The following is a 23996-nucleotide window of genomic DNA, read 5'->3' as shown; positions in this document are numbered from 1 at the left end:
TCAGTGACATTGTAACTTTTAACTTTAAGTACCAGCAAAGGAAGAGAAGAAAACTCCAGAGACATTCCTGAGACAGGAAGTCTAGTCCTGCCAAGAATGTAATAAGGGTTAACGGAGAGGCAGTTTCTGTAAGCAACACCAGAATGTTTCCTTCCTGCCTTCCTTACAGGATTAGGCCAGTAATTTCTTCCAACAACCGGTTCTCCAAACTGCTTAGAATGTTAACAACCGATTCTAGCGAATAGGTGCGAAGTGGTAGAATCCCACCCCTGATGCAGGTTCCTGTAAATCCTTTGTGTGATACACCTTCCAATCAGGTTCAAATATTGAAAACTTCTACCCAATGATGAGTCACACAAATCTTAGGGAAAACCATGGGAGAGTTGAAAACTAAAGACCCTCTGGTCAAAGGCATTCAAAAATGTGCCAATTTATGTGTTTGTACCAGGTGTTTGTTTCATTGCATGTTGTCATTTTGGCAGCACTGCAGTTTGATGCAGATGCTGCTGGTTCCAGCTGTTCCAGTACGGCCCCTAATGAGAACATTCAAGTGGATGTGCCCTAGGCCAGTTAATGAAAGGAAGAAAGCTCAAAAGATTGGACTGAGCCCGAGAGTTATGCAGCTGTTCCCCTGTGTTTCAATCCTTGCTGTCTTTCCCCTTTCAAGACATCATCACCTCCTGAGTGTCTCGGGCTGCTGATTTTCCAGGCTTTGGGCATGGCCTTGGTTGATGTAAGCTTTTGTGCAGCCACGGATTAATTTCCTTTCCCTTCAAATCTTCCTTCTGAGTGACAGAGAGGATCCAGGAAAAGGAAGTTTGTGGCAAAGTGGTTTTGCCTTTTTCAGCCTTCTCTTTTCTTCTTATCTCATCTCTTCCCTGACCGTTTTGTTCTTCCTTGCCTTGGAACAGCTTCACGTGCATCTTATGTTTCTCTCCAGGAGAAGAAGCTTCCAGCTGGAGCTTTGCATTCTGATTCCTCCCCTAACGATTCTGATCCAGATCACAGGTAATCAATGGATTTCACTGAGTTTGCATTGGTTTTAATTTTACAACTCTCAAATTTACCAAGAGGTTTGTAGGTATTAAAAAATTTACAGTAAAAGCAATCAGTTATGTCGTTTGTCAACTATGTTTAGCTTAAAATGGGGGTTCTTAAATTACTAACCTAGAGGGATTCAAACATTTTTTGAAGTTTTGACTCAGCAATGATTGTCAAACTGAGACTTTGAATCTTACATTTATGAATCTTTCTTCCTTTTCTTAGCAGAAGCAGAAGGATGCTAAAAACTATCAACAATATTGTCTTTAGTTATTACTTATAGATACTTACAAAGCAAGAGTAGGATTCACAGGTTCCTGGTTTCCACCCTGGTACCTTTAATTACTACACCACACTGTTTTTCTTAAGGAGAGATTGAGAACATTAGGAAAAGTGGAAACATGATAGTATAATATAAATAGCAAGAAAGTGATGAGAAATGTCCTACTACACTGTCCCAGAGTAAAGTGGAATTTAAAATTAATTTGGAAAGTTCTGGACCCGACTGGGAAAATTGCTTACTCTACCGTGTTTCTCATATAATAAGGCCGGGTCTTATTTTTTTTTGAGCCCTGAAAAAATGGCTAGGCCGTCTTTTCGGGGGTGACTTAATTCCCCCCCCCTACATCTTCGGGCGGGCAGCGACGGCTTGGATGTTGACCTCGGCTTTGGTGGGGCACTTCGTATTGGGGTCAACGCAGGCAGCACCATATCCGGGTGTGCAACAAAAGTACTTCCTAATGGCAAGCCCCCCCCCACCATTCCCCCCCATTTCGCATGTTTTAATATAGGCCTTAATTTGGGGGGAGGGGCTTAATTTCATTTCATGCCTATAAAACATGCTGGGACTTCCTATTGGGGGAGGCCGTATTGCTGGAGAAACAGGGTATTCAGGCACTGAGAGAAAATGCTTTAATTCCTATGCTGTGGCACCATCTTTGCTTGACAGGTTAGAGAGAAATAAAGGGCAAAGAAATAGTATTGATCTTAATTGCTTGACTGCAGCTTCTTGACTAAGATAGATTCCTAATTCCAATTTATTTGCCTTTCTTGCAGTATTACACTTCATTTGAAGATTTCCTGCCCATCTTCTCCTGCCTTTAGCTATTCTCGAAGCCCTGTCTGTACCATACCCCAGGTGAAGATAGAAATGGGATCCAATTATGAAGATACCGACGCCGAGAGACATCACCCACAGGACATGGGCAGTGAAACTACCCTTTAGTCTCCACATGCCTTCCCCCATTATAGATCCAGAAGTCACTGGGCCTTCCTGGGCCTTATCCACCACTTAAGAATTGGACACAAACGTTATTAGACGAGTTGTGCAACTTAAGCAGTGAGGAATCCAGAGACTTCTTCTCAGACGTTGTGGGAAAGGTAGTCCAGGACGCAAGTCTATGAGGGCACAGGAATTCCTTAGACTGAAAACAATTTTAGCTTATCAGATTGCATACTTGTTGAACATTGTGATGAGATGTTTCCGGCATTTGTTAGCAAGTTGAACTTTTGTGTTGCAATAGACTGGAATTCAGTTGAACAAGTAGATGAGCATTTAATCCAAGAAGCCATAAAAATCTCCCCTCTGATTTCTCACTTCTTTTGCAGGCGCCTTTTGACTAAACCTAAATTTTTAAGTAACCAAGCAGGTGTCAATCCCAAGCTCCAATTTGAGAAAATGGGTGGAACACTCCCATTCCATTCATCCACTCCCACCAAATGGATGGAAGAATTGATCTGTGCTTTTCTGAAACAAAAACCAAAAAAACCAAAAACACCCCAGCTGTGTTGAAAACATTGGGCTGGTTTTCCATCCCACACTCTCTGAATGCCTCAGTGGGGCAGTTACCTATGGGGCAAAATCTAAACCAGGAAAGAAAATGTAACTTTACTGTTGCTGTCCTCTTTAACCAAAACCCTATTTCACTCTTTTTCAAAATGGGCCTGATGACAAGCCATCTATCACCCAGTAGAAACTTACTGCATTGACACCATGGTGACCATCCTTGCCACCATAATGACAACACAGCATTAGTGGCAAAACAGCTGGCACTATAATCTTATGAGGAAACCGAATGAACCCCAATTACAGCTTTTAATAAATGTGAAGATATGTATTTTTCTTATGACATAGCATGAAAGCAAATGTTGGACTTTGAAGAAGTGGGATAGATAAAACATTGATACTTTTAGATGATGTTAAGACTCTTGAGAAGACTATGATAGCAAGGAAAATAAACAACTTGAACAAATCATTCAGTTCTCACTGAGGCACAAACGACCAGCTCAAATTACCAAATGTGAACCCTTGAATCCTAAAGCTTTTGTAGAGAGGACAAGCAGCAAGTGAATGGATTCAATCGCAACAGCAATGAATGCACCACTAAGAGATTTCTAGATTAAATAAGATAATACTAGAGAAAGACTAGAACATACTATGTAATTACTAAGAATCAATATCAACATATTTAATCAAACTTATTTTCCTTTGGAGGTTGGTCTTCCATGCACATAAGTGTTCTCAACACAGGGATGTGCTGGAGCAAGGATCAGTGAAGCAAGTGTACTAAACAGAGAAACAGTACCAGCGTTCCAGATCTTGCCACCAATGCCCACTTTGGGTTGAGCTGCTGAGGGGCTGCACAAACAGCCACCTCAACATAACATTCGGTGGGACACCTGAGGGAGGACAAAGCTGCATGTACCATCTCTGCACCAATTGACAGCCCAGGTTTCCATAAAAAAAAAAATCAAGCCAGACAAAAGAAAATTTCGTTTCTGCAGCCAGTGAAGCCAAAGGGTGCAGGACAAAAGGAACCCTGGAGTCACTTGTTCAAAGGAGATCACTGAAAAGAATCCAGCAGTTTCTATCCTGAAACTCCCACAAGGAGGCAAATATTGCCTGGTTTTGGGAAGGGGACAACAAATTATGCTGGCACACTTTTCTGCCAATCCCAGGATGGCAGAAAAATCCATTAATTTGGCCACAAGGAAACGCACAGCTGGTTCTGCAGCCCCTGGATAGATACATGTTCCTTATTCCTGGTTACCAGAGCAGCAGTCGGCGTGGCATGTGACAGGGCGTCTTATTCACTGCTGCAGCCTTCTTCAGCCCGGATGCTTCCCAGACGCATGGACTGGAATATCCCTACACTGGGTTGGGCAGCTGCATAAGATCAAAGCGTATCTTTAATCCATCCAGGGGAGGATTACCCTCGCGGCAGAGGGAACCTGCACTGTCGGACAGAAAAAGCTGACACTTTCTCCCAGACTGCCAGCCATGCCACAGCTAAATTCAGTCTGACAAAATATAGGATGGAACTCAAGACTTTACAAGTAAGTAACAATTATTTTTATTCAGATACATCCTGCAATATTACTACTTGCTCAGATAAACACAAAGCAAATTGGAATAAGCATGGAGAGCTCACCTTATTTGGTTTATCTAGCTTTCAAGCCAATTCTTCCTTTAAAACAGGAAAAAATTGAGTATTGAACAGGCTATTAACTGCTTTGCTCGGCATTATTAAATATAAATATGGCTTTGTAGAAAATAGTAACTTTTGACTCCAGATTAGCTGCATTATAATCCTAACAAATAACTTATATCCTGGGTTCAGCCAAGCTTAGTCAGTTCAAGCATATGCTAAAACATTAGCATACTATAAAACACATTTTTGGCCCTTTGTTATTCTTTCAGGCTGCCTGAAGAGTGAAGATTCAACTTTCTCACTCAAGTTGTGTTCTCATTTTCTGCATTTCAGAATAGCAGTTTAAAAGTAGGAATCATGTATATGACTGGCAGGAGCTACTCTGCCTTGGAGGAAAATTGCTTTATATAAATATTGCAGAGCAGCTGACCAAAACATTTCATCAAATAAATAAATACTGCATTGCTTCTAGGGAGGCAATCTGGAATGTCATTTTTGGCCACAAGAAGTCCATCATCAAGCACTGAAAGTTTCAAGATGCTGGGCTCTGAGCATTTTCTTGGCAGCAATAATTGTGTTTTTCATGAGCATAGCAACCGTCATGGGGCCGACCCCACCAGGGACTGGTGTGATGTAACTGGCTTTCTGCTTGACTCCTGAAAAGGGGGAAAGAAAGAAGAAATGCAGCATTTAGATGACAGATCTAAGAGTAACAGTTGGAAGGGACCTTGAAGGGCTTCTAGTCTAACCTCTCCCTCAAGCAGCAGCCAGACAAATATCCAATCTCTTCTTAAAACCTCCGTGATGGAGCACCCACAATGTCTGGAGGGTAGCTGTTTCACTGGTTAATTGTTCTCATTGTCAATTTATCCTTAGATTATTAAAGAGAGATCCAGCCTAGAACTATTACTACTTGTCCTGCCTTCAAATGCTTTGGAGAATAAATTGATCCCTCCTTGTGATAGCCACTCAAATATTGGAAGACTGCTATCATGAGTCCTTCTCTTTGTTAGACCAGACGCACCCAGGTCTTGCAATGATTCAGCATAGAATAGAATACCTTTATTGTCATTGCATTCAACAAATACAATGAAATTTGAAAGCTACTCCAGCACAGTGCCCCAAACACCACAATCACAATCACACTACAAAGTTTTTAATAACAAACAACAACAACAACAATAATAATAATAAATAATCACAAATGCACTGTTTGATTCAAGACAATTACTGCCTTGGAAAAGAAACTGTTTCTCAGTCTATTAGTCCTCATTTTAAGACACCTATAACACCTCCCTGATGGTAACAGTTCGAAATATGAATGTCCAGGATGAGAACGGTCTGTGGAGATGTTTAGTGTTCTCGAGGAGTCTGTTCTTTGCTTTAGTCTCCAGTCCCCTGATCATCTTTGTTGTTCTTCTTTGCACTCTTTCTAGAGTTTCAACATCTTTCTCATGTCATGGTGACCAAAAGGGGATGCAGTATTCCAAGTATGTCCTTATCAGTGCAGTATAAAGCTGTACTTCATATGATTGTGACATTATCCCTCCAACAGTGCAGCCTAGGATTACACTGGGGCTTTTGATAACTGCAGCACACTGCTGGCTTATACTGAAGTGGTTGTCCGCTACGATTCCTAGAACCTCTCAGAGGTTCTCACTGCTGTTGTGCCAAGTACCTCATATTCTTTATTACTGCATTTAGTTTTTCTTGCCTCTGTAAAATCTTACTTTTCTCACCACTGAATTGCATTGCATTGTATTGAATTTCTTAACTGCAAGAAACTCCCGTGTCTCGTAACTAGTTCCCCCTTCATAGAACATCCTCCTGCGCCTGCCCGCCTCCTTTTCACAAAGGCCTCCAACTCTTGTTAACTGTACAGAAACTCAAGATCAGGCTCCAGATGATACGCTCTCATTTTCTGAACAATTGACTTTGAATTACTGAAATAAGATCACATACAGAAAGCCACAACTTTCCAAATCCCCTAACCCACCAAAAGCTTTTCCCAGAGAGAGATGCAGTATAAAGTTACAGGGAAGAAGTACAAGCTCTGGGGACGAAGTATTTACTAGTTAGCTACATTGCCACCAACTTCATTTCCTGCCATTTGGAAAAGTTGTCCAAAGATTAGCTTCCTAACTTGTTCAAAACAAAAAAAATTACCTTCTGCAATAGAGTGGGCACGTAGAAGCAAGTTATGTTATAGCTCCGGTAGCTGAAATTGGACTCCCTAATCAGAATGCAGCTACAGATCCTACCAAGAAGGGATTTAGATCTTACATATCAATGGCCTACCTTCAAAATCCACATCTCCAACAAGTTTTGGCTTGGCAGTGACAGGATCCTGGATTCTGTTTATGCCAACATCAATGACAGCAGCTCCTTCTTTGATCATATCAGCTGTAATCAGATTGGGAATGCCTGAAAAACAGTAGTTAATATTAAAAAAAAACCTACTATGGTTTGCTTAGTTCACCCTAGCTGACAGGAAGACAGAAAACAGAGATCCATGGCCAGGCCTTTGGTTTGAGAAGCCCCCCCCACTCCAGAATGCAGAAGTGCCCCTGCAGAGGGTTTCCTAACACTGTCCCTTGGTTGGGGGTCAACATCTTGCCCTCAGGAGGTTCTTCTTTCAACTTTCTTTTCCAAACAAGTCGCTCAAGATCTTACCTGCGGCTGCAACCACAATGTCAGCAAGGATTGTGTGCTGTTTGAGCTGCTCTTTTGGAGTGTAGCGGTGAGAAATTGTTACGGTTGCGTCTCCTAAAAATAATAAAATATGATAAAAATATGATAAACAACAATAGTAATGTTAGAACAATTTACTCTGGACCCATTACATAGCCATACAAAGCAGAAATGAATGAAGCTCATGTTTACCAGAGCCTGAAAGTTTTGCAAACAACTTGCTAAATTCCTGCATCCCAGTGAATAGCAGTGGCACCAGAATAGATGCTAGGATCAAGATCTGGGATGGTTTGGGTTGAAAGAACCATCAATTCTGTCCTGCTGAAAACAACTCTGGACTAAGCAATCTAGCTTTTAACAGAAAGTCCCTCAGACCAGGCTACAGTTGAGGGACCTTGTGGGTTTTACCGAAGGAAACAAGGTTTGTACAGTTCTGTGAAGACAACTGACCCCAAGGTATCAAAAGTGGCTGGGCTGCAGCCTGGAGGAAGCAGCTCCCGCAGAGATGGCAGTGTGCTTCCCCTACTGGCCATTCACATTGACCCGCCAGTTCAGAAGACTCTGGATTCCAAGAACCCAGCATCTTGGACAACCCAGACACAACTCACTGCTGCCTGCCTGCCTGCCTGCTTTGACCTTGAGGCTGCAAGCTGGCGCGTTGGCCATCTCACCTCCTCCTGAAAAGTGCCTCCGTGTGCCTCAATGAGGACGCACAAATCTCAACATTCCCTCCAAAGCTATGCAGTATTAACTCATTGTGACCCTCACCTCCTGGGCGTTCATGCCGCCCGTCCGTATGGAGAAGCATTGCGATGGGCATGCCCACGTTCTTGGATCGCCCAGCCACCACCACGTTCTTGCCCAGGGTCGGGATCCCTGCAACAAAGTACACAAAAGCCCTCAGGGAACGTCACCATCAACAGGACAGCAAAAGCATTTAGACTCGTGTGCTGGAGGTCCTCAGCTTACAATCACAATTGAGCTGAGAATTTATGTGGCTAAGTGGGAATTTTGTTAAGTGAGTTTTGCCCCATTTTAAATCTTTTCTTGCCACATTTGAATCACTGCAGTTGTTAAATTAGTAACATGGTTGTTAAGTGAATCTGGCTTTGCCATCGACTTTGCTTGTTGAAAAAGGAGTCCAGGACTCTGTGGGCCTCCTAAGTATGAGTCAGTGGTCAAGCGTCCAAATGCAAACCATGTGGGGATGCTGCAACAGTCAGAAGGGCGAAGAATGGTCAGAAGTCACTTTTTCAGTGCCACTGCAACTTTCAACTGTCACTAAGCAAACTGCTATAAGTCGAGGACTGCTCTCTATAGTGCTTGACGGCAGTCTCTGAGCAGTCTATAGGGTCAGCATGTTACCCCCAACAATCTGGGTCTTCATTTTACCAACCTCGGAAGCACGGAGGGCTGAATCCACCTTGAGCTGGTGAGGGTGGAGCTCCTGGCTCTGGGCAGCCAGTCCCTGCAGTAGTGTACACCCTAACCCCTGTGCCACAGGACAGGTGCCCCGTTCCTACCTGTCCTCTTGATGATTTCCCACACACCCCAAGGTGTGGCAGGCAACATGGAATACTGGTCCAGGCACATGCGGCCTACGTTCACCACATGGAACCCATCCACGTCCTTTTCAGGGTTCACCGCATTGCAGATCTTTCGCTCATCGATATGCTCTGCAAGAAAGGGGAGACTCTCCGTGTGACGGATTTCACATGCCTTATCACAAAACGGGGCAAAGAGCAAGGGGAATTACTGACTGGCAAGATTGCAAAGTGTTGCCGGATGATAGGAATTCGTCTGAAAGAAGGTTACTGCAGAGCGTGACTGACTGGCCTTGCAAAACTCAAAAGTGACGGGTTGCTTCACCGCATTACAGTTCCACTTGGTACATTCCAAAGATCAGGAATGTCTGATACAAATCTCCCCCCAAAAGCCCAGGATTTGCTCACCTGGCAAAGGAAGCTGCACAAGCAAGCCATCGACATTGGCATCGTGATTTAATTTGACAATCAAATCAAGCAGTTCCTCTTCTGTGACAGAGGCCGGTTTCAGGATTGTCTCACTACTAATTCCTGCAAGGAACCAATGCAATACAAGGAGATGGAAGTTACTCGAAACGGCCTCTCCACATGCCAGTTGATGTGGCGGCCCAGAATAGAAGAGGCTGACAACATGCAGTTCAGGGACACCTCTCAGCAGCTGCTCCAGGCCCTGCTTTGGGACTGCAGTCCTGGCTGCTGCGACCACATTTACCGGTTGCAGGAGCAACCCAGAAAGCAGCTGGGAATGACAAACCCTCCTGCAAGATCCCATCCTCACCCGCCATGAAACATTCGAGAGCCTGGGATTTCCTACCCAATGGCTAAATTCGGTGTCCCCGTCCTGGGACTTTGGTATGGGCAGGCTTGCCAGTGCCAAAGCTGGCGATTCTCTTCAGTTGAGATTCATGCTGCATTTGGTTTTTTTATGATCTGGGCTTGCACTGTCTGCACGTTACTCTGGCTGACTCAGACAGGAGGCTGCAGCAGCCGGCCGTCTCCAAGAGGAGGGAGGGGACAGACGAACCTTCAAAAGGCAACCCCACCCTTCCTTGCTCTGATGGACAGTCCCACAGCACTGCCTGGCAGGAGGCCAGAGAGGAGGCAGACGGCCACCCTGCTCCTGACAGCCAGCTGGGAACATCGGCTCAGGCAAACTCACCCACATCAGCGGCTGCCCGGGTCTTGTTCAGCACATAGGAGTGGCTGGCAGGATTTTCTCCCACTAGAACCACGCTGAGATGGGGCCTTTTGTGGCCAGCGGCAACCCATTGTTCCACTTCGTGGCAGGCTTCTCGCCTAATCTGCCGGGCCAACTTCTGTCCAGAAATGACTACGGCTTCATTCCTGCAAAGGAGGAGCTCCTCAGCCATCCCAGAATTGAGCCTCGGTCTCCCTAAGCAACCCAGACCATTTGTGCACACCTGCCCGCCCACCCACCGTCCCCAGCTGACAAACACGGAGGAGGAGGAGGAGGCCACACGCAGCAGGAGCAGCAGGAGCAGCATCTCAGCCGCAAGGAGCGGCTGCCCAGAGCCCGGCGCCCAGAACCCTCCCTCCCCCAGTGCCAGGTGCCCCCTTCCCCAGCCTGTGGAGTGTGGATGGCCCAGGGAGGGTTGGCCTCCGGGTGGGCGGCTGCAGTGCTTGGTTTCTCCTGCCCTTCCTCTTGGCTTTCTCTCCTCCTTTCTAGCCTCGGCGGGTTCTCTCTACAAACGCCACCCGGGAGCTTTGCTCTCCTCCTGAGGTTCCCAAAAGCGCCTCCGGCTTCCGCCACCCGAGGACTGCCCTGTTAAGCCGAGCCGCTCGCGGCTGGGCAAGGCAGGCACTTCTGAAGGCCGGGGCTGCCTTTCCTGGGGCCCGTTACTCGGGAGGGCGAACTGCTTTCTCGCGTGGCCAAAAAGCACACCCGAGCCAGGCGGCTCCCCGGGCAAGGAAGCTGGCAAGGCGGCCGGCGGGCTGCGCGCCTCCTGCTTCGGGGGGCCTTCAGGATAAGGCGCTCCAAACTAGCAACCCGGTTCTCAATGCGGCATCCTACGAGCGATTTCCCGGCTCGGGCGGGGGATCCGAGGCGAGGCGCGCAGCCCCGGCAGCGAACGCGGCTGCCCTGCAGCGCCCATCGGCCCGAGCCAGCCGTGGGCAGGAGGACTCTGCGCGGCAGGGGATCCGCCAAGCGCTCCAGGGGCGGCCGACGCAAGCGGCCCGCAAGATTTCATCAGCCTGCAGCGCGGCGAGTGGCCACTGGGGGGCCTCGTCCTCCGCCAGCCCAGTACGGCTCGGCCCTCCCCGAGAGGCAGCCGCTGAGGGAGCGGGAGCGGCCGGCTTCGGAGGCTCCCACAGCGGAGCCCCTATCCCGTCCCCTCGCTTACCTGGGGGCCGTCAGGTGCAACCGACGCGCAGGCCGCGGCAGGTGTCGGCAGCCGCAGCCCCTGCCTCCCCAAGCGGCGCGGGCCGAAGCTCGGAGGAGCAAGTGCGGGTAACCCAGAGGCGCCATAGCCGTACAATCGTTGCGGAGAGCTGGAGACTGAAGGCGGGCGGCGCCCTCGAAGCGCGCCTTATAAAAACTCCGGCCCCGCCCGCGCGGCGCCATTGGCTGAGACGGAGGCGGCTCTTGCGCAGGCGATGACCGCAGCGAAGCACTCGGCGATTGGCGGAGGGAAAAACTGACGCAACCGACGGGCCGAGGCGGCTGCCGTGAATTCCGATTTGCGAAGCAGGGCAGGCGCTGCGCTCATTGGCCCGCGTGGCCTGTGCCTGAGCCTGAAGGGTAGACTGCTCTGACCCTCGAGGCTCTCGGGAACGGCTGCGCAGGCATCCGCCGCCTGCTAAATCTACAATTTTACAAAGGAAAAATTCTACACACGCCCCATATTTTCGAAGACTGCCTCTGTACCAATCGACTCTGACTTGGTTTTTGTTTTGCAATTTCCTGTGGATTTTCCCCAGGTATGTATTAAAATAGCTAATCCCTAAGTCTTTTTTTTCTCCTTGTGAAGAAAGGGACAAGATTTACCCTTCCTCGACCTATCAATGCTCCAAGAGTTCCTAAAAAAAAAAATAAGTGCATATAAATTTTAGCCATACCAATCAAGAAAGCAATATTACTAATAGCAAATGACGGTGGAAAAACCTCTGAAAAAAATATAATAAACTAATCCAAGTCCCAAATTGATGGCAAATTCAAAATATTTGAAATATAGCTAAGAACTTGTATCTTTATTATACAAATGATCAATTCAGAATAATACCGGTAACAATTTTCTTAGTTTCAAATGTGGCAAGAATAACTCAAATCCAATAACGGGCCAAGTTCAAATTACATCTAGCTCCTAAATTTCATATCCAGCAAAAATTAGCATTATCACTATTAAAAGTTCTCTGATATCCAGTGTATTCAGTTTATTAATTTTAAGATCAAGGAAGTTAACCTTGTCCTTTAAAAAAACATTTTTTCACTGTTTATCTGGGTTACCACAAATGGTGCATCATTAGTTTCATCAACTCCCAATAAAAGGATACCAGTTTGAAGTGGTAGCTGATTCTTCCCAACCCGTGGAAGCTTTTAGTAACAGCAGTGGCATCTGCATCAAATTGCTGAAATCACAAGTGCTCAGGCTGAATAATTTTCCCCAAAGCATTCTAGGATCAGGAATTTTGTCATTCTATAAAAATGTTAAAAATACATTTTCTCAGCACTGTTGACCAAAGCAATAAAGTCATAAGAGGCCCACCTTAGCAAGAAAAAAATTAGTTGTTTTCATAAATGGGCAAAATTGCACCTTTAACCCATCAGTACTTTTCATATCATGCAGCATTCAGTATTGGTATTCAAGGTCAGTAGGTGTCTGCTGCTTTCCCAGAAGCTGAAGTCAGAATCCTGTTCCTCCTCATTGCTAAGGGAATTGCACTAGTGAGCAGCTGCTAAACCATACCTTTCTCTTTTATATTGAATCCACCTAAAGAAGCTCTTTAGAAGGGCAAAGGATCAAATTTGCATACGACACCAACCTGGTAGGAATTAGCCAACACTCCAGAAGATAGCTCAAGATGCAGACTTGAACACTGGGCCCTATCTAACAAAATAAAATTTAATGGTGATAAAAGTATGGTTTTACACTTAGGCAACTACACAGGTATAGAATAGGTGGCACATCTAAGAGTCCTAGTGGACAATCACATAAATGAAGCAGTTTCATCTTTAATTCTCCGTTCCACTGAAAGAGGCAACAAAGCACCATTGCAACTAAGATCCGAGCAGAATAAAAGGTAAGGAATCTGGTGACCTCTTTAGCACCAGAAATCATGGCTGGAACTAGAGATGCCAAGTCCCAGTCCCAATTTGAAAACCACATACATCGACTGAGAGTGCTCATATCTAAAGGATCACAGATGAAAAACCCCCATTTCCAAACCCATTGTCCTCCAGAGGCTGAGGGGTCATCAGACCTGAAATCCAATTCATCTTGATTGGATCAGAATTGTTCTCAGGATCCTAATTGTTAATATTCAACTTACACTAGTGAAGGAAAGCCTGTCGTTTGGGGGGTAATGGTTTGTTTTGACAAATGCTGTTCTGGAATGGGTTATAGCCTTTCTCATCAGCAAAGGAGACATCTGGAATCCATGGTGAATGCAATTAATAGACAAGGATGTTTCCCAATGTAAAATATGACATGACTCTCTGTATAGCTTCTATAATGTCAGCATTGTACAAGATAAGTGTTTGAGAAATATATTTGTGCTGCACTCGTTTGTTTTATTAAACTGACTCTTCATACCAAATCTATAAACTACTAAAACTCTTGTATCTGTAACCTTTATCGAGGTGAAAGGGTGCATCATAGGGCAACAATTTTTTGAACCATACCTCAAATGTGCTACTCCCGCTCCCACTCCTTTCTTGCCCTTCATTCCGTTTCTCTGTCTAGGTAAAAAACAAATACCTCTGAAATGGCAACCCAACAGGTCACAGGGTTGTTTAATTACAGATTCAAATGAAGATTCTTTTTTCATTGTACTAAGGACCCAATGGGGGTTTGTTTTGTTTTTTCAATTCTATCATGTCCACAACCCCAATGTTTTGTTGTGATCAAAACATTTCTAGGAAATTTACATCTTTTAGTTGAAAGTCAAAGTATTGCCTGCTGAACCCAATATGGTGGTTAAACAGCCATACTTTTGCTGGACAATTATGCTGTGTCAAAGATAATCCAGGCTTATTTATTTACATCCCACCTTTATTTTTTTCAAATAACTCAGTGCAGTGAGCACAAGCACCTTTCTTCTATTTTCCTCACAACAACAACCCTGTGAGGTGAGTTGGGCTGAGAGAACAGTTGGCTTATTTATATAATTTATTTACTATCTATCTCATAGCAAATAACTCTGGGCAGCTTCCAGCATTAAATGCTTTTCATGGCTAAAGCTAGTGTTAGTCTAGAACTCACTCTTTCCCAGTTTTTAGTCTGGTGTCTTAGCCACTGGACCAAACTGGCTCTAATCATTCCACCACACCACACCAGTAGAAGCTGAAGCCAATAAAAAGGCATCTTTAGGAACAAAGATCCCATAAAAACTGCAGTGTAAGCTGTAAAATACACTTAATCGTTTTAAAAAAGACATCATTCTCTCTTCCTCCCTCCCTCTCCAGCAAAAATAAAACATGATTAAGGACCATGATGGAAGCTTTGTACATTATTCCACAAGTAGACATTTTATTGTCACAATCATCTTCCTCCTAATGTTGCAGCAGATCCTGTTTCCAAATCAGGACACAAGACGACGAAAGGTTGGAGAACACAGGTTTTTATTTGTGCACAAGGTTCAGAGCATTAGAATGGCAAATTCTGAACCCCTGGCTCTTCCTGAGGCGTCACTTTTATACATGTCATGACCTCAGCTTAGCCTGGGGCGTTACTTTTATTAAACTATACCAACAAAGGAGAATAACATATATACCAAGAAAAGAGAAGTACATATAATTACTCATTTTATCTTACACCATCTGTTATTTTCCATATCCACCCTTGCTTACTGGAACATGGCTAGTTCCTTAGTTCAGTAACTTTGTGGTTTTGCACAATATTGTATTAAGCAAAGCTTTGGAGAATTGGGGGACTTCTGCTAAATATAAAAGTGCTTTATGTGTAATTTTTCTACTGCTACACTAGCATGTTCCCGCAGGTGCAGGGTCTGCTTTTGGATGCCACCTTGCTACATTTTGTCATAATGACCTGTTACAAAAACATAGCTGTATGATTTAGTCCAGGGGTCCCCAACCGCCGGTCCGCGGACCGATACCGGTCCGCGGAACAACTCTTACCGGGCCGCTGGTTGCTGGGCGCCGCCATCTTTTGGTAAAAGTGCTTCCGGTGAGCTTTTCGGGTAGAAAGCTCACCGGAAGCACTTTTTCATCAAAAAGATGGCGGCGCCAGCGCCCGGTGAGCTTTTCCGGGTAGAAAGCCACCGAGCGCTGGCGCGCCATCTTTTTGAAACGTGCTTCCGGTGAGGTCACCGGAAGCACGTTTTCGTCAAAAAAAGATGGCGGCGCCCAGTTGATGCCGGTACCGGGCCGCGGCGCCCAGCTGATGCCGGTACCGGGCCGCGGCGTCGAAAAGGTTGGGGATCCCTGATTTAGTCCTTCCACATAACAAAGAAGTGTGTTAGGGTAATAGTGTTTTCATGAGTGTTTACAAGCCTGGAGAGGATTAGGAAACATTCATCTTGGAGGTCTCTATTTTATGGTTTGCAGATCACACAAAGTTGTGCCTGTGAGTAAAGCTCTACCCCAAATTCAAATTATTTCCCTGAGCCTGGCAGCCACTCCTGTAATGGATGACTTTGAGTGACTAAGAAGAGCTATGGAGGGTGCAACTTCTCTGATGCAGGAGGGAGGAATAGACCTACTCACACAATACTGCACTTCCCCCTTGAAATATTGAGCCCCAATATGGTGCTTCCCCCCCTTTACAGACCCTGTATAATACCTTAACAGGTGATTTCACTAATATCAGTCTATATGATATTCAATGTAATCACTAGGATTCAAAAATGATTTGATGGCACACAAATTCCATCTAGTCATCCTATGCTCTTCCTAGTTCAGAACCACAAAGTATGCATGGGTCAGAAAGCTGAAGGTACCACTGCTCATAAGGGCTTTTATATCTGACATCTGTTTTGTTCTCTCCATTAGTGGAAAAGAAAAATAGAAAATAGTATTGAAATTAAAATGAGTATTACTTCTAAGAGGAATATTTGTAAATGAGTTTGATTATTTTTCTAGCTTCCCCACAAATGTACAAAAAGAATATCACTCTATTAAGGAAGAATGATTCTGAAAACTGTAGCACCTTTCAAGCTTTAGTGCAGTGCTCAGGATAAGCCCAAAGTACCGGCAGTCCTTGGTTAATGATGGGAATGGACTGAGACTGAGAATCCCATCATGACATGGCATGCTCATAAAGTGTGACATCACATGACTGTGCTGGCTTATGCCAGAAGCTCCACAGTCATTAAGTACGTTACCACCTGTGACCGCCTGCCAGCTTCCCCACTGACTTCACTTTTCAGAAGCCAGCAGTGGAGATCACCTGACCATGTGGCACTGGGACCATTGTAAATGTGAGCTGGTTGCCCAGTGACTGAATTGCAATAGTGTGATTCCAGGGATGTTGCAACAGCCTCAAGTCTCTTCATTCACCACAGTCATCACTCTGAAGAAATGGTCATTAACCAAAGATTACCTGCAAACCTCCAAATAACATTTTAAGCATGCAGAGTCCTTCCAGAAAGAGATCAGGATGTAGGGCTTTATAATCGAATTAGAAGAAAAAAATGACATTTAAATTTATTTCCCACCTTCAGAATGCTATAATGTCAAACTATTTCTCATTAAAACTCTACCTTATTTGGCATTACATTTAAAGTAATAAATAGATCAACAGATGTCACCTTCTTAATAGAAGGAAAAGGCAGTCCTGCCCATAGCTAATGATGATGCATTAGTAGGATTGTTTTAACGATAATCTTAGAAAACTAGACTGTCCGAGAATTGGTATAAAAGCAGCCTTTTTATAAAAAAGGCTTTTTAGACTTCAAGCAATTATAATACTTGTGAGTCTACAATTATTAACATCCCCCATTATCAGAAACTTCAACAAAAGCAGCAGGCATTTGTGTTATATTTCAAGTGAATTTCCATCTGAGCCATGATAAGAGTTTTGAATTAAAATAAGAGCAAGATCATGTTGCAAATATTTTTCCTATTCTTTTTCATTCTTGGCTTTAATACAGTGGATAAGGAGACTTTTACTGTAAGTTCAACTAGTCCTCTTGAAAAAAACTAATACAATTACATGAGCTAAATTTTCAACCTGACATAAACTTTGCTGCTGAAACCAGGCATTGGTGATTGGAAGGGGGAAAGACAGGAATACAACCCACTAGTTTTATGATTTTTCCAGTGGGCATCTTCTCACAACTTCTGAAAGGCAGTTTTCATATGCTATCAGTCAATTCTGTGCTTGGGAACAGAAGTGAAAATCCGCAGTCCATGCATTGTTTTAATTTCTTCACTAAGAGCCTAGAAGAAGGAGGCATTGTAAACAGAAAGAAAAAGAAAAAAATAATTTCAGGCACAAACTGGCAACATATAATATAGAAGCTATCCATTTATAGAATAAGAAATAAGCCCAAATATAGCAGTTTTCACTTTACTTATAACAGTATTTCTAAGCCACCTTTGAGAGCAGAGCTCCTCTCAATTAAAATTAAGACATCTGAACAATGCAAAAGAATCATAAGAGAGGCATGCATGAAGTCTGGAGGAGTCAATAATTGGAAATGCTTGAAATCCAAAGGTCCCGTAGAATTCCCACAGTGTTAAGGTCCACCTGCTTACCTGATTAACCATCTGATGCTGTTGAATTGTTCTCTTTTCCTTAAACTCTTCTGATTCTATATGTATTTCGTACATTGCTCCACAACCACCTTGACAAAACAAGTTGATTTTATCACATTTAGGGATTAACATGCTTCAATCTTTTCATCAGTTTAAACTTCACATTTTTAAATCTTATTAAGACTATTTTAAGTAGAGATTAAATGTTCCTATCATGGGAAATAAGTAAACTGAATGTAGAAAGCAGTAGCTCAAAAGCAGAAAAAAACCAAGTAAATAAATCATTTAGGAAGCATCTTTTGAATAACATGGGACAAGATGCTCATTTTAGGTATAGTTCAGACTAATATTTACTACAGGTCAGTTGGATTCTCAGTTAAAACCATATCTAAAAACAAATGAACATCGTCATGCATATCTCCTGACTAACAACCATCTTAACCAAACTTTTTAATTATTTCCAGAGTACTTATCCATATATTTATCCAAAATGCATTAATTAACCAAGGGTGCACACCCTAGTCTTATTCCCTCTTCAATACCAATGTATTTACCCGTCAATTCCATTTGCAGTATTCACTTCCTCCACATTTGTACAATATTCCGTCATCCAAGGAAACCTGGTTTGGTGAACTGGTGAAAGTATCAGGCAAGCAGTGAGGGGATTGTAAGTTCTACGCCTGCCTTAGGCACTGAGCCAATTGGCTGACACTCTTACCCTCGGAAGAAGCTATGAAGCAGGTAGTGTTAGCTCTCATCTACTTCCAAATCACTTTTTATTTCCATCAAAAGTGTTGTGCATTTTTAATCTTCAGTCTCTCACACTATTTTTTTCTCATCCAGAATTTCCTTCATTTTGCCAAGAATATTTTTTTCATACATTCCACTGGAATAATCCCACATGCTTCTCAGATACTTCACTAACCTTTTATCTTGTATTCATCCAGAAAGTGTTGATATTCAAAGCTTCTATTTCATTTGGACTTTTTGTTATGGTGTTTTGATTGGGATCAAGATTTTTGATTCAACTCTCTTCTAGGAGGTCCATCCAAATGGACATATATAAGCATGAAGCCACCATTATGTCACTCTGTCTCGTCATTTTTTCTGTTCGTGTAATATCATTCTTGTCACTCTACACATTTTTATCTACTTTTCATTAATTTCGTTGAGAGAGTAATGTTTTTCACAGAAAATTTATGCTCTATGATCGTTATGGATTGTTCAATACAGTCACTCTACTTTGTCTCACATTTAGTATGTTTTCATCATCTTGTATGTATCCTTCACCAACTCTCAATTCATTAAAAACAATCAAACCAACTATGATTTTAGAATTATAGTTATTCTGTTTATGCTTAATCTATGTGTTAAAAACATACATTTTTCTAAAAAGAAACTCACCAAACAATCAGCACCTTTAGTGAGATGTGGGACTTTCAAAGGCCCAGCTTTAGTGCTGCCTCTCATTTTGTTCCACTCATCCATTCATATCAGAACCTTTTTCTCTCCAGATTGCAGTCATTGAGAATGTTGCATTATTTTCCCCAAAACTCATCTCTGGTTCTTCCATTGTGACTTTTATGGAGAATAACATACACTTAGTTTCACATGCAACTAACTTACAATTTAGATACCACCAATTCATACTCTCTAGCCTATATTTTAGCCCATTCATTCATTAATGAATTCATTAAACATATTTTTCACTTCTCTGCTTTTATTTATCAGCGCCAAGAATCAGACCATTTCCTTTTAGATTTATTATAGCTTACCCTTGCTTTCAAATTCACATATGCATATTTTTTTCCTTTCAGTCATAAATTCATTCTGTCATTTACTCTTCTTACACTGCAAGTGGCAATCTTCAATACATCATAGGCATGACTAGATCATGTAGAACAGGGGTCCCCAATCCCCGGGGCCACGGCCCACTACCAGGCCCTGAGCCATTCAGAACCGGGTTGTGGAAATGGTGGGTGAGAATGCATGCTGGTGGAGGGGAGGGGATGGTGTATAGAAGTAGTGGGCACACAAGTGGAGCTGTGTGCACTCATGCCTATTGCTTGCATGCCCACCGGTCATGCAGATCCATCCCCTTTCCTTCTCCCCTCTCCCAGTCTACAAAGCCAAAAAGGTTAGAGAACTCTGACCTAGAACTTGATCTTCTCCATTCATTGTGCCTTTGGTTAATAAATGCTGTCTAAAAATGCTTTTTAGTAAGTTAGAAAAAAATAGCATAATGTACAAGCCTCAATTGCATAAGCAGCCACTATATGCAGTATTCCCTGATAATTTGCAAGGACTATACCAATTTGAAGATGTTGCGCAATATATCACATTCAGTATACAATTACTTAACAGATTTACCCCAAGCAAGTTCACACTATTCTGTGTCAGCTAAGATCTCTCTAAATCAATATAATATTGCTTGCATTCTACAAATTATCATCATATATTTCACAATGTGGACATTTTATGTGCTGTTTGACTAGCTGTGTCACTGGATTATTTTGCTAATGCATTTCAATCATTTGGGAACTCTTTCAAAATCTACTGTAAATTTAACGGTAAAAAAAGATGGACTCAATCTTAACCTAAGGATTAAGATTATAAATGCAATGAAAAACCAATCAACACCTTTCTTCAAATCGGATGCAGTAAAATGATCACTCTGAAGGGAAGACGAGCTACGGCGGTAGAATAAGCAGATAAATCCTCCATTTCACATCCCACAGTTCTGAATGAGACGGCCCGCATGAAGATCATCGCAGAAAACCCCCAGAGAGATTTCAGCAGGGACCTAGCGAGAAACGTCTCACCTCACCTGAGATATCGACGACTTTAATCACAACAGCCTGGGGGAATTTCTCCTGAAGGACTCGGGTCACCCGGATTTCCCCCTCGGTTTGGGAAGCAAAAGATCGCTCTCCGCGGCACAGAAGAAAAGCCACCTGCGGGAAACGGAAACGATTCTGCTTAGCAGCAACTTAAGGTGGATCGAAGCCCCCTCCCCGGGACTCCGCTCCGGGATCCTGAAGGTGCGCAGGGAAGACAGCGAGAGATTCCCCCCTTCGGGCCGTCTTTATCCCTTGGGTCGCCCTCCGCCAGAGCCTCCCCGGCTCCCTATCGGACACCGACCTTCCTCCTGCAGGCGGGAAACCAGGCGGCAGCGGCCATGGTGCCGTGACGTCAGAGGTCTGCGCGGCCTTCCGGCGTCGGCTGGTGACGTATGCTCACACCGTCGCTAAGCGCGGCTTCAGGGCGCGTCGGTGACGCGTAGACTGAAGGGCGAGGACGGTGCCTCCTTCCCCCCGGCCTTCGCCGCCTCTCTGGCGAGCGTTGGCGGGGGCGAGCGGTGGGTGGGAGGGGTGCGGGCCGCCCCCTGTCATCCGCCGAGGCCCCCGAGAGGAGCCGGGGTTCCCTTGCCCTTTGGAGAGCGGCCCAAAAAAGCGCAGCCATGCAGACCGATACGGGTAGTCCTCGATTTACAACAGTTGAGTGACCGTTCAGAGTTACAGCGGTACTGAAAAAAACGACTTTTGACGGCTGCAGCGGCCCCGTGGCCAAAATCCGGATGCTTGGCAGCTGGTTCTCACTGACGACGGCCGCAGTACCCCGGGGTCCCGCGGTCAAGCCCCTTTGCCCCTTCCTGACAGGCACATCCCTTGGGGAAGAGTTCATGCACTTCACCACCTGCTATCAGTTGAGCAACTGCAGTGAATCACTCAACGGTTGTGGCAGGGAAAGTCGTAAAATGGGGCAAAATTCAACAGATTTCTCAGTAGCGTAAATTTTGGGCTCAATTGTGGTCGTAAATCGAGGACTACCTGTACTTCTTTTATTGCAAAAGGGCCGTTTATTTTGGTGTAGTGGAGAGACTGGAGAAGAGACAGGAAGTTCTAGCCTGCTTGAGGCACGAAAGCCAGCCGGGTGGCTCCTGATCAGCCCAACCCACCTCGCAGGGCTGTTGTGGGGAAAATAGGAAGCAGGATTATTAGACACACCACCTTGACCTTTTATTTTTTTTAAAAATGTGTTAAAAATCTAATAATGTTACAACACCTGCATCTTGCATGTCTGAGCGTGCTTGCCCCTTCCTCTTCAAGAGGTCCAGTCTGAGGCTTTCTCAGATGACAGTTCCATCTGAGGGTTTGGCTTCTTCCTGCCCTTCAGGCATCCAGGAGTCATGTTGCAAGGGAATGGGTGTCTCAAGATCATCCTCCTGCCACTGGAGGTGCTGATAACGTGGTGCCCCTTTCACTGCCTATGTGATATGTGGATCTCACATATGTGATGTGTGGATAACGTGGTGCCTGCCCGTCACTGCCTATGCTGCTGCATTCTGGACCAGCTGAGAGGTAAGTAGGACATGAGAGACAGAATAACTATACCATTCCAGGCAAATGGCTGTCCATCTTAAAAACCTCCAATGACAGAAGACAATTTTTGGAGGGAAGCAGTTCCATTGATTGTTTTCACTGTTGGGAAATTTCTCCTTAATTCTAAGTTGGATTCCTCCTTGATAAGTTTCCATTCATTATTTTTTAACCAGTTAGGGTGAGAGATTCAGAACTGAGTATCATCTGCATATTGATAATACCTGATTCCAGGTTGGCAGATAACATCACCCAGCTTTTTCATGTAGGTTTTAAAGAGAAGGGGTACCCCTGTTATCCTCCACAAATGCGGGCCCACCACCAACCCCTGAAGCCAGTCCAAAAGGATGGTCAGCAATATCAAAAGGTGCTGGGAGGTCAGGGAGCCTGAGGCTGGATGCACCAACTCTGTCCCTGCTCTACCATAAGTCATCAACAAATATGATGAACTCTGCCTGCAGACTGAAACCTGACCAAAACTAGTTCAAATATAGTCCATGACTTAACCATTTGTTAAGCAACCATTCAGTTACAGTGGTACTGCAGAACCAGAGATATTTACATATATATTGAAAACAAAGCCATTTGTATGTTTTTATGTATTGGTAATATCTAGTTCCTATCTGATTTAATGTCTTGATGTATTTATTCATTGTGATCGGCTGTAAGCTGAGGGCATATACCAGTCCAGTATCTGACTTTAACAAACAATGCTGTGCTTCAATGGTTAGATGACCTAGACATTGATATTTGAACACAGATCTTTTTTAATATTTAGATTTTATTGTGTTTTACTAATCTAGATGAAATGTTAATATATATTGCTGGTCCATGTATTATATGCCACACCCTAAATGAATAATTATATTCAAGCTTGTCACCACTGCTGTCTATGGATTCTGTGGCCTGTTTTGCCAGACTGCTACTGGCAGATGCAGGTGGGAGAATAGAAACGTTTCACCACTGTAATCCCCATGATGTAATGCCTAATAGGGGTTCTTACTCAGGCTGCATCAGATGCACCCCTCCTTCCTTCCAGTTATCATCCTTGTGTCTCTTCTTGCACTTCAATTCCTGAAGCTCCTCAGTAAATCAGGATATATCTTGGGATTGCCACCCAGGGAGAGGCCATGTAGGAGCAATATAGTCCAAGGGCCCAATCTCTTGCCCATTCTAGGCCATGACTAGGGTCTCAAACTGCCCACCAGACCCTCAGGAAAAGACTCAAGTTCTCTCTAAAAGGAAACTGAGCCTGTCAGTCACGTGAACTGAGCAGTCAAACAGGTGCTTCAGGCTGGTAGCCTGAATCTCCATAAACATGGTGGTGGTGTTTTTGTCTAGAATCAGAAGATGAATTGGCTGTTCTTGTTTCTGTTTTATCCAAGGCTGGAATTAACTAGATAAGTAATAGTTAGGTTCACATGGTTTGATTAACTATGGCTTACTGAAAATCACAATTGGCTGAGTTCACTGAGCATACTAAATCACAAGCTGCAAACTGTGTGATGGCTTGTCTTAAACTTATTGTGTCATCCCAGACTGACTAACCATTAGCATTAAGGAATCAATTGCCTGTATTTGGTCCAGAACTGTTTCAAAAAATGATGTTGCCTGAACATAAGTAGCCAAAGCCACCCTTGCAATATGCCATTTAGTTGATGAAAACAGTCTCATAAATAGCCTATCCTAGATCCTGATCAAATTCAACTGCATTTAGTAACGTGCTCCCCTTGGATTTGTAAATGGACATATTTACAGTGTTTAAATTCAAAATGCCTTTTAAAAGGCACAAAAGTGTTTTTTTAGGGGGATGGGTTGAGTAGAGTCTAAAATACCAAGATGAACCCAAAAGTGGTAGCCCATGGAATGGTGGCGACCAATTCAGTGGCCTTTCTCAGAAGAAGGGCTGGGAATTCAGATAAGGGAAGGAATGGATGCAATGAAAAGAGAAGCTATTTTGTGAGGAAAAATAAATGAGAGACAAAGCTAAAATAAAAATAGATTGGGATTGCAT

At 43.9% G+C, this 23996-nt stretch overlaps 3 protein-coding genes and 2 long non-coding RNA genes across 15 annotated transcripts in view; 3 read left to right on the top strand and 2 right to left on the bottom strand.

Annotated features, from left to right (window-relative positions):
* Positions 1-3296, top strand: part of SLC4A5 (solute carrier family 4 member 5) — a 58068-nt gene extending 54772 nt beyond the window's left edge. For 10 of the 11 annotated variants that reach the window (XM_087969839.1, XM_087969841.1, XM_087969837.1 and 7 more), the window contains 2 exons: positions 941-1008; positions 2098-3296. In XM_087969839.1, the coding sequence (XP_087825965.1) occupies positions 941-1008; positions 2098-2266 (237 nt within the window). In that variant the 3' untranslated portion in view covers positions 2267-3296. The remainder of the gene's footprint in view (positions 1-940; positions 1009-2097) is intronic. The other variant, XM_087969843.1, reaches the window with a different exon arrangement.
* Positions 3297-3748: 452 nt separating this feature from the next.
* LOC148130000 (uncharacterized) lies at positions 3749-5381 on the top strand. The gene is made up of 2 exons (XR_015750331.1): positions 3749-4377; positions 4945-5381. It is a non-coding gene; the product is annotated as an uncharacterized LOC148130000 (long non-coding RNA).
* On the bottom strand, positions 4379-11420 carry MTHFD2 (methylenetetrahydrofolate dehydrogenase (NADP+ dependent) 2, methenyltetrahydrofolate cyclohydrolase). Its single transcript, XM_026684774.2, has 8 exons — positions 11071-11420; positions 9867-10051; positions 9116-9238; positions 8687-8839; positions 7932-8039; positions 7146-7238; positions 6771-6896; positions 4379-5128 (listed from the first exon to the last, which is right to left on the bottom strand). The coding sequence occupies exons 1-8, from the start codon at positions 11289-11291 to the stop codon at positions 4989-4991; spliced, it is 1149 nt and encodes a 382-aa protein (XP_026540559.2). The 5' UTR covers positions 11292-11420; the 3' UTR covers positions 4379-4988.
* A 55-nt stretch (positions 11421-11475) lies between these two features.
* LOC148129999 (uncharacterized) lies at positions 11476-23980 on the top strand. The gene is made up of 2 exons (XR_015750332.1): positions 11476-11647; positions 20342-23980. It is a non-coding gene; the product is annotated as an uncharacterized LOC148129999 (long non-coding RNA).
* On the bottom strand, positions 16951-20820 carry BOLA3 (bolA family member 3). The gene is made up of 4 exons (XM_026684776.2): positions 20745-20820; positions 20431-20557; positions 17604-17692; positions 16951-17285 (listed from the first exon to the last, which is right to left on the bottom strand). Exons 1-4 carry the CDS (start codon positions 20781-20783, stop codon positions 17211-17213), a joined length of 330 nt encoding a protein of 109 aa, XP_026540561.1. The 5' UTR covers positions 20784-20820; the 3' UTR covers positions 16951-17210.
* Positions 23981-23996: the final 16 nt, after the last annotated feature.

This window comes from Notechis scutatus, chromosome 7 (assembly GCF_049901735.1).
Source record: "Notechis scutatus isolate UNSWTSFEM ecotype Mainland chromosome 7, rNotScu1.2, whole genome shotgun sequence".
Lineage (NCBI taxonomy): Eukaryota > Metazoa > Chordata > Lepidosauria > Squamata > Elapidae > Notechis > Notechis scutatus.
The sequence above is the reverse complement of the archived record's forward strand: the minus strand, read 5'-3'. Positions and strand labels throughout refer to the sequence as shown.